A 10,019-nucleotide genomic window follows, 5' to 3' on the forward strand; every position below is an offset into this window, starting at 1 on the left:
TCTTTCAGGGAAACAGACGAACGCTGCGACTCCATCGCTGCTGTTCCAATGACCTTCTTTCTTTCACTTCTACTTCATCTCACTGGCTCTTCTGTCTCTGCACCGAAGACGAGATAAAACCCTTCAAACCTCTTTCCTGGCCCGAGTCCGCTCACGATCACTGAAGCATAAACACAAGAAGCCAAAACAGATATTGAATCTGAATGTTTCCACTGGAACGTTTGGTCGGATCCACTCGCAGAGCTGATGTCGGCCAAAACAAATGGAGCAATGATTAACCAGGAAAACAGGCCAAGCTCTCTGTGTGTGTGTGTGTGTGTGTGTGTGTGTTTTATATATTAGTATTTATTTATTTATGTTTCCTGACGTGTTCCTCACAGGTTCTGCAGGTTCTGTTTGTGAGAACAAATGTCTGAGTCAGTGTCTCTGGACATTTTCTGGATCTTTTCCTATTTCATTATTTGAACGAGTCGGACAATCTGCTGCTTCACAGGACAAACAACAACTACACAACTTCTTTATAGAAGTTTTCAGGCAAATGAGAGAAAACAAAAATGTTAATTCTCTTTAACTTTTTATTTCCGGAACTTGAAACCATAGAGTGAAAATAAAAGTGTGCAGAAGTTTATGGACCTCCAGAGTCCGGCCACGGGCTGGAAGCTCTTCTCTGTTCCTGCTCTTGATTGATGGGTTTTCAGTTCTCAGATAGTTTCAGTCACGGTGGATTTTTCTCTTGGACCCTTGTTGTGTTTTTGAAACCAGACTCTCCTGACAGACTCTAGAACATCTGTATCCAGAACAGGAAAAGAAAAGTTTTTCTCTTTCTTCCTCTAAAATCACTTCAGTGCTTCGACCTGAACGTTTTCTCCGTCCTCCAGATCTTCACTTTCACACTTCTCTTAGTAACTAAACAACTATAGACTAAATATAAGAGTTAGTTTCTTTCTAAATGAAACACTTAGAATAAGGTGACATGTTTCTATCTGTGGTCACTTTCAATGAGAGAAATACAGTATAAAACTAGAGATGAACTTTTGAATTATTATTAGATTAGGTTTCTTTTTCTCTCTTTTAGTTCATTAGTTCATCCACATGGACACATTTTAATATGAAAGCATTGTTTTAATCGTTCTTATTTTACAGTAAAACTACATTGGATGTATTTTATAAACATAACTGGATTTATTCATTTCAATGATTTTAACATTTCAGTAAAGATGAACTTTAGTTTTGGATGAAGAAGAGAAAGAGACGAGAAGCACAGAGACGCTGAAGACGCAGAAATATAGAGACGGACATTGAGCGAGTGTAATGGAGAGTGTGTGTGTGTGTGTGTGTGTGTGTGTGTGTGTGTGTGTGTGTGTGTGTGTGTGTGTGTGTGTGTGTGTGTGTGTGTGTGTGTGTGTGTGTGTGTGTGTGTGTGTGTGTGTGTGTGTGTGTGTGTGTGTGTACTGTGAACAGTGAGCGTCACTGAGGACATTTGTCCGTCGTCCTCTGCAGGTGTCCTCCCCTCAGACACTGGGTTCTTTCTGCTCCGTCCAGCATCAGCATGCATCACATCAGCCCAGTGCGCTCACTGCCTTACTCATCACCACACACAGACAGACACACACTCACACAGACACACACACACACACAGATGCAGTCACACGGAGCGTTAAAGTACAGTGGACAGTTTAGCTTTGTGTCTGAACATAAACGAGACGTATTGAAGGAGGCGTCGTCTGTTGTGTGACGGTCACATGATCTCAGTGTGTGAGCGATGGAATCCGCCTGATGCTGTGACTCTGTGAAGCTGAGTCACAGCGAGAGTCAAACACTGACCAGCACAGACGCTCTGAGAGAAACCCGTCAGTAGAAACGTTCTCTCTCTTGTTGATCTGTAGTGATCAGTGAATTACAAACAGACCCGAGTCCTCGTCCATTCGACGCTGTGTCAGGACCAAGCTCTTCCACCAGCTGCTGCCACCTGTAGTTGTGTTGTGTTGTGTCTTCCTGTAATTTATTGTGTGTCTGTCGTCATCTTGTGTTTGTTTTCAACATGTTTGACCATGAAGAGAAAAATTCATGATTAGAAACTTTAACGTTCGTCCTCTGCTGGTTATTTCCTGTGTGTTGATCCAAGCTGAGGGGCTCTGCTGGTCCTGACCTGCACATGTGACACTGCACACGTGCACATGTGTTTGTGCACTGAGCACCCCCCCCCCCCAGCCTAATTTTCCATCATAAACTCTTTCCCTCGTTTCTCTTTGTCTGGGTTCGTGGCTCCTGTTCACCGTCTCCCCGGGGTCTCCCACCTGGACTCTGCGGGGGGGGTTCACAAACTGGTGTCTGTTTCTGTGTGACTGGGATTGATCCTCATCAGTGTGAACGTCTCAGATCCTTTAATTCTTCAGTTCTCGAGGTTCAGAGTCAAATGAAACTCAAATGTCAGCCGGGGGTTTGATTTGGATCTGAAGCCTCATGTTGGGCTGAGGTGGACGCAGCTTCACTAACCCTGCAAGATGCCTCCAGACACTGAGGAAGCCTCGAGTGGAACCTGGATGTAGTTTCAGTCTCGTAGGAGATTTCCGTGGACAAATGAGTTTTATGGACACGAGGGGATAAACTCTGTATACGACCTCACTGAATATATAACATGAATCTTTCTTTTATTCGTATAAAGCCACATTACACCATGTGTCACTGAGAGCAGCAGCTTAGAAGCAGCTCATAAAACAAATGCACTTTATTGTACAGATAAAACCAAACGCAAAAACCTGTAACATCCAGAAAAATCTATAAGAATCAATTCATGACATTAACATTACGTCACCAGCCAGAAGATCGACGTTCTAATAAAGTTGTGATTAGAGAAATTCATCTGGAGTTAGTGCTGCTGCCTCTTGTGTCTCAAATGAGTATTACAAAAACAAACTGTCACATTCGTGTGTGAGATTCTTCATTTTTCACGTTTTTACTTTGTATTCGCAGTAAAAATATTTTTATATTTCATATGCACTTTATAACATTACATTACATATCATTACACGTTTTCTCAGTTTCCTGAAGTAATATTTATAAAATGTTGTGTTTCATTTGATTTAGTTTCACTCTTGTTCTCCATGTTTAGTTTTCGTCTCTGGTTGTTTTCAATGTGTTTGATGAAGAAACTTGACTAATATTCATGATTTATTCCATTGGCTTCATCCTAATAATTAAACTGTTGCAGTGATCAGGAGGTCAGATATGTTTTCAGAAGGGTTTTTATATGTTATGTAAATCGTGTCTGTGGTCTCTATTTGTAGAACTGTAGTGTTTATAAGAACGTGAACTCTTCACACACGGTAAGAATCCAGATGTGGATCAGGTTGTGACGTCTCGTGGTCTGTCCCCCGACAGACGACTCCACAGCTGTTAAAGTGGCCTGTTACATCCTGATCGGAGCCGGAGCTTTCTCCATGCTCATGGGCTTCCTCGGCTGCTTGGGGGCCGTGTACGAGATCCGCTGCCTGCTCGGCCTGGTGAGTGACCGTCGCTGTGTGTCGGTATGGAAGGTTCATTCAGACACGATGATGAGTTACACAGGTTCGATACCAGAGGTCAGAGCGTCCAATCAGTGACCAGCGCCCACACCTGAGAAACGACCAACATCTATTCAGGATTATTAATGTTTATTATTTAGATCTGCACCAAACTGCACAGAAATCAGTTTATTCATGGAGATTCATGAAGTATTCAGTTTTCAGGCGTGTTCGTGTGGACGAGGACAAAAGTGACACGTGGACAGACTAGTTTAACTTTACCAACACAGTCACACACCAGGGCTGTGGTTTTACTGGTCGGGAAGTTAAGATGGTTTCATCGGAGTGATTTTAGATTAATGAAAGCTTCATGTGGAAATGAGCCAGATTCATGATGAAGGAACATGTGAGTCACTGAGGTGTTCACACACACACACACACACACACACACACACACAGCTGTACATGTTGTAATGGTGTGCAGTTCCAGATGTTTCCTCCTCATCTGTTGCTTCTCCTCCTCCTCAGTACTTCACCTGCCTCCTGCTGATCCTTCTGGCTCAGATCGCCGCCGGCGCCCTCATCTACTTCCAGAAGGACGTGGTGAGTGACATCACTTCCTCTTCATTAGTCCTCCATCTTGTCTCTCGACAGGACATCAACACTTGTCAGTCTCACCTGGAAGCAGGTGATCTGGAACATCTGGAATGTGGAGGTTCGCAGCTCCTTTGTTTGCTGCTGTGTGTGTGTGTGTGTGTGTGTGTGTGTGTGTGTGTGTGTGTGTGTGTGTGTGTGTGTGTGTGTGTGTGTGTGTGTGTGTGTGTGTGTGTGTGTGTGTGTGTGTGTGTGTGGTTCCTGTGAAAGAAGAGTTTTAATCTACAGCGTTTGGCACAACATCGCCCCCTGGTGTTCAGCCTCTTACTGACTCTTCATCATCTCATTTGATATAAATACAACAAAGATATTTGGATTTGCAGTAAATAAAAACCAATCAGATATTATCAATTATGAATTCAGGATCACGATATTATTTTGACATTTCTTGAAAGTATTTTTTCTGTTTTATAAAACCCCCCCCCGGGTTGTGTTTTCATACCATGATCATACAAAGACAGATTTCCTCATGAATGTATTAAATTATTATTTGTGTTAGTAGTATTAGATTATTATTAAAAGTAACATTTTTGTGTCTTTATCTCCTGCACAAGATGAAGCTTGTTAAAACGTTTTACAAGAGTGAGAACATTTTTTGCACATGAGGTTTAAATAATAATGAACTAACTAAACCATATTATTATCATTAACATGATATGAATAAGTACGATGATTAATACTGAGATATGGTGACAGCCCTGATCTGACTGGAGTACTTGTACCTCAGCGTTTGAGTTACACTTCCTTTAACTGAAGGAAGTACAGCTTCTGATATGTTTTCCATGTCTGGAGTTTGATTTATGAAAGAAAAGCAGAGCTGCTGTTGCAGTTTTGCTCAGTAAAGAAGGTTTATGGACGTAAACCTGAGGCGCTGCAGTTAATCCAACATGTGCTTCCTCACTCACTCGTCTCCAGTTTAAAGTATTTGGTGCATCTCCAATGAAACAAGGTTTTGGAGGAAGATGCATGAAGCTCTCAGTCCTCAGATCGGCTGCAGGTCCGTGCACGAAGCTTCTTCATAGAAGGAGACGCAGTGAACACAGAGGAGTCAGTCGTTCAGACTCTGTTCATCTGAACGTTTGCTGGAAGCTGCTGCAGCGACTCTGAGCCGCTCGCTGACAAACTGAAGGAAAGAAGATATCAAATATATCTGGATTCTCAACATTCAGCTGCGAAGCTTTAACAACAGATCCGGTGACTTGGTTCAGTTCAAACACTCGACGCCTCGAAGCTCTGATGAAACGTGACTTCACAGATGATATGAGACATGTTACACATCAGGACTCAGATTCCAAGTGTCCTGAGGAGTCTTCTGCTTGAGGGTCAATTCAAAAGAGGATTGATGTGAAGCTACTGCAGCTGAGCACCAAGTCTGAAGGTGCAGACACGTGCAGCTGCCTCTGTCCAGACTCACATTCAACAAAATATTATTATTATTATAAACATTAATGAGCTTTTAGAGAGGACCTTTCTATTCTTTATGCTAAGCAAACTATGCTAAGCTAACCCAGCTGCCTCCTGCTGACAGTGGTATCGTCTAACTTTTGAATCATCAGTCGTTTAAACCAGAAACTATAAATATTATAAACTGAAAGGAGCCGTATGTAATTGTTGCTATCGCTACATAGCAACTGTTTGCTTATACAGATGTTAAGTGTAGCAACAAACTTCATCATGTAACCACAGCTGTTTCCAGATGTGGGAAACGTCACCAATGTTTCAGCAGCTCTGCAGATGAGTTCACACGCAGTTTCCTGAACGAGTCCTTGGTTGTAACGAGCTAACAAACAGCAGCTTCCTGTGCGTTAACCAGCTGTCGGCTGAAACGTTACAGTTTCACCTCCCCTCCTCCAGATGACGCCATATTTGTGTTTTTTATAGATTATGTTATGTTTTGGTCCATTTGAGACGCACAAATCAACAGCCAATAAATCGGATGAATCTTCCGAATCAGTTTGAGGCAGCGAGTTCAGTCAGAATCAGTTTAGTTTGTTTTAACGCCTCCACGTGTTTTATTCCAGTTAAACGAGGAAATGTCCAAGATCGTCTCCAAGGTGCTGGACAACTACCCCGGAAACAACTCCAGCACGGAGCAGGCGTGGGACTTCATCCAGTGGAGCGTGAGTCACCTGCTGCAGAAACAACCAGCAGCTCTTTTCTCTCCTGGATGATAGAAGTCCTTTTATTGACTTGAAACTTTCTCCAATTAAAATGTTTGAGTTTTTAGCTAAAACCAATAATTATTTGTTCTTTTATTCTAGAGCAGCGAGCAGCTTTACTCTGGTTTGTTTCAAGCTGCTGAGAATTTACTTCAGTACATTTGTTTTTTGCAGTTTCCAGACAGACTTCAGTTGAATTGATTCTCTTTGATGTGTCTCTATATCCTCATATGGTTCAAGTTAGTTTTGTGCAAAATGAAATATTTAGATTTGAGAAGTGAAAAAAGTCAATTAAACCGCTGCAGAAATGTTGTTGTTACTTTTTATTTCTTGAATTTAAAGAAATAGACTTTGTGGTTTTCCTGTTTTTATTTGACTTGATGCCGAGTCCCTCAGCCTCCGAACCCCGGAGCTCTGTGGTCCTGAGAGCCGCTCCATCAGAACCTGGTGCGCTGCCCTGATGGTGTGTGTCTGTCTGTGTGTAGATGGAGTGCTGTGGCTGGAACGCTCATCTCGACTGGAACGGAAACATGGTGATCGTCAACAGCTCCCAGCTGCTGTTCCCCTGCTCCTGCCAGAACATCTCGCTGGCAGCAGGAAACTTCTCCGACAGCGGGTTCTGTGAGGCCCCGACGCCCGACTGGCCCGTATACGACGTGGTAAACAGCGTTTTCTCTTCTTCTCTCACGTTCGCTCCTCCCTCGCTCTGCTCATCCCTCGTTCCTCTGCTCCTGTCTCCATCAGGGCTGTGCTGCCAGTGTGGAGAGATGGCTCCTCACCAACATCGGCGTAGTGCTGGGTATCTGCCTGGCGGTGGCGCTCATTGAGGTACGCTGACGTCATTAATGTGTTTTAATGAACCCTGCTGAAAGCCCGCAGCACCCCCTCCTGGCAAGGGGCTGCAACTGCAAGGGAAAAGAATTGACTAAACAAATACATTTAAAATAAAAACAAAAGCCTAAATCTTTTAATTTCAGAACTTTGAGTGTGTTTACAAATGTAAAATGTGATGAAACTCACATTAGACCTGAGAGGGTTTAATGGAGGTAATAGTAAGTCAGATGTTTCTTTAGTTTACAACTTTGTGAAATGTTTAAAACTGGTATCAAGTGTTGTTTAAGTGTCAGTTAGTGTTTATTACAGTGTGTGATCTTGTTGTTGCAGCTGCTGGGGATGATCTTGTCCATGTGCCTGTGCAGGAACGTCCACAGGGAGGATTACACCAAAGTGCCAAAGTTCTGAAGCTGCAACAAGAACGAGGCAGAAAGAATAATGAGTTTTCCACCTGATATTCAGTGAGAGATTTTGTCTAAATGTAAAATAATGTGTTTACTTCATTGTTTGGGGATTTTTCTTCTTCCTCTTTCGAGGCACTTCCATCTTTTAGTTTTTAAATTGTCGGTCCAGTTTCTTTGGAGCACTTTAGAGAGCGAAGCTGAAACGTTTGTGAAGTTTGTGATCGGAGGAACGAGAGGACAACATGTTGGTAGAGTGAAGGTGGGTGAAAGGAGGAAGAGTGAAACACGTTTCTCCTCATGCTCACATCTTTTATTCTGTGTTTCTCTGTCGGTTCAGTTGTGGTTTTAGTTTCCAGAAAACAAGACAATTCACGTTTGTCAAGACAGAAATTTTTTTTTAAGGACGTCTGATTTGGACATTTGGAGAATCGACTTGTTATTTTTTAAATACATGATTTGTGAAATGTTTTTAGTATTTTGTACATAATAATTTTTATTCATTCTTTTTTTGTGGTTTTGAATCCAAAAGAAGAAAAAACCCACCTCCCAGGCTTTTGATTAGCAGCTGGTTTCTCCCTGAACGTTTTATGTTTAATCATTTTAATCATCAGGGTTGTTCTGGAAATAATAGAAATAATGAGGTACTAAATACTGATGCTTGTTTTCTAGAAGTATCGTCTCAGTTTAAAACCAGCAAAAGTAAGATATTTATTTTGAAGTTACTGTAGATTTATGTTTGTGTATAAACCCACATTCTTCTTTTTCACCACTTTCGAAGTCTGTGAAAAATTCAAATCTCTGCAACTAGTTTAGGAGCGAATTGAATAATCTTGAAAACATTAGTTTATATAAAAAGCTTCATTTGAAATAGAGTTTTAACATTCAGGCGAGATGTTGTTTTTATTATAATTTCTTTGTACAGTCTGTATGAAAAACGTCCCATTAACCTTTAATCTCTAAGATACAGAGGTTTGTAACTCGGGGGATTTGTGGGACTGTAGCTGGTACGTGTGCTCACTACATTATTCTATTTCATTTTCACAATAAACTGATGTCAGAAGTTTGTTGTTTGTCTGTTTTTAAATGTATGACTGTTTTAATGTTTACTTCCTGTTGACTGAAGGCTCAAATACAACATAGTAGGATTTTTTTTTACATTACATTTTGTCTGAGGGAAAAGTTGTAGATTTATATATTTTAATGAATCAAGTCTGTAGTTCCAGCTGTAACCACTGGAGGACAGTGTAACTATGTAAAAACAGTAAATGAAAGAGTAAATGAAAAAACATTAAATGTATAAAGTTCAGTGAAGAACAGATTTATAGATTTGTTGGCTCGTTTTTAAAGTTGTGCCATGTGACACACAGCAACAAGAAAAACTCCAAAAGCTCAAATTATTATTCCAAGATTTAAAGTATCAGAATTAAAGTTTAGTGGAAATATGGTTTAAGAAATAATAGTTTCTGTGTGATGCTGCTGACAAACCATGATGAGGTGAAGCCGCTGCAGCCTCCGTCCTCCTGAGGAAACCCAGTGGCTCTGAGCTGGTGAACCTCCTGATGTGTGATGGTTTCCTGCTGCTGCTGGTTTCCCACTCGCTGAGAGCAGGAAATCTGCTGCATAATTTACAGGCTGAGCCGCTGCAGGTCCCTCAGAACAAAGCTGTTCATCTGTGATGCAGCAGGGAGACGTTCCTCAGGACTGAATCAGTGGGACCACCCGTGGAGAAGGTGCCGAGCAGAGGTCTCCCTCCTCTTCATCGCGTCCTGGACGTCTTCTGCCAGATGCTGCAGGGAACAGAGAGGTTGTGTCCTCAGCTCTGAAGCATGAAGACGACACTGAGCCCAGAACCTGTGAACTCCAACACCAGGGTGACATGTTAAGATAATATATCATTATATTATATAGAATCATGATTAAAACATGTAACTGTGTAACGTGAAACTAAGAGTCTCAATGTGTTGACTGACTGGGTCGTCCCTCTGGATATTACCCATGATCCTCTGCTTCCTGCCCCTGAACAGCTGCTGCTGTAACAAATCCACCAAACTGTTCAGGATTCTTCATGTTTAACAGTTTCCTGCTGAATATTGGAGATAAACTCTGGTTGTTAATAACTTCAGAGTGTTTCTAACTGATCTCAGTTCAGCTTCACTCTTCAGCTGCAGCTGGTTGTGACAGTTGAAGCTGACTCTCAGTCAGTTCTTCTCACAGGAGATGGAACCCACTCAGCAGAGTCACAGAGAACAGACACAGACTCAGTTTGATTCTCTTCTTCTGAGATTTCAGGGATTTAAGAGCCTAACCCTCAAGAGTCAGTAGTTCATTCATGTTTTAATTAGTTCATTAAAAGAATGTTCACAATGTTTACACAGTAAAATATTTACAGTTTACATAATTCCATGTGTAAAGATAATGATTGAAATATACCTTACCTGAGAGACCACGCCCTTCTAGCTTCTGAT

General features: G+C 41.7%; 1 protein-coding gene across 1 annotated transcript in view; it reads left to right on the forward strand.

The window, feature by feature from the left end:
* The window catches only part of LOC118111843 (CD82 antigen), a 16,663-nt gene extending 8,049 nt beyond the window's left edge, over positions 1 to 8,614 (forward strand). The window contains exons 4-9 of the mRNA XM_035160574.2: positions 3,382 to 3,503; positions 4,032 to 4,106; positions 6,179 to 6,277; positions 6,802 to 6,975; positions 7,061 to 7,144; positions 7,481 to 8,614. Coding sequence (XP_035016465.1) covers positions 3,382 to 3,503; positions 4,032 to 4,106; positions 6,179 to 6,277; positions 6,802 to 6,975; positions 7,061 to 7,144; positions 7,481 to 7,558 — 632 coding nt within the window. The 3' untranslated portion in view covers positions 7,559 to 8,614. The remainder of the gene's footprint in view (positions 1 to 3,381; positions 3,504 to 4,031; positions 4,107 to 6,178; positions 6,278 to 6,801; positions 6,976 to 7,060; positions 7,145 to 7,480) is intronic.
* The last annotated feature ends 1,405 nt before the right edge of the window (positions 8,615 to 10,019 follow it).

Source organism: Hippoglossus stenolepis, chromosome 1 (genome assembly GCF_022539355.2).
Source record: "Hippoglossus stenolepis isolate QCI-W04-F060 chromosome 1, HSTE1.2, whole genome shotgun sequence".
Taxonomy (NCBI): Eukaryota; Metazoa; Chordata; class Actinopteri; order Pleuronectiformes; family Pleuronectidae; genus Hippoglossus; species Hippoglossus stenolepis.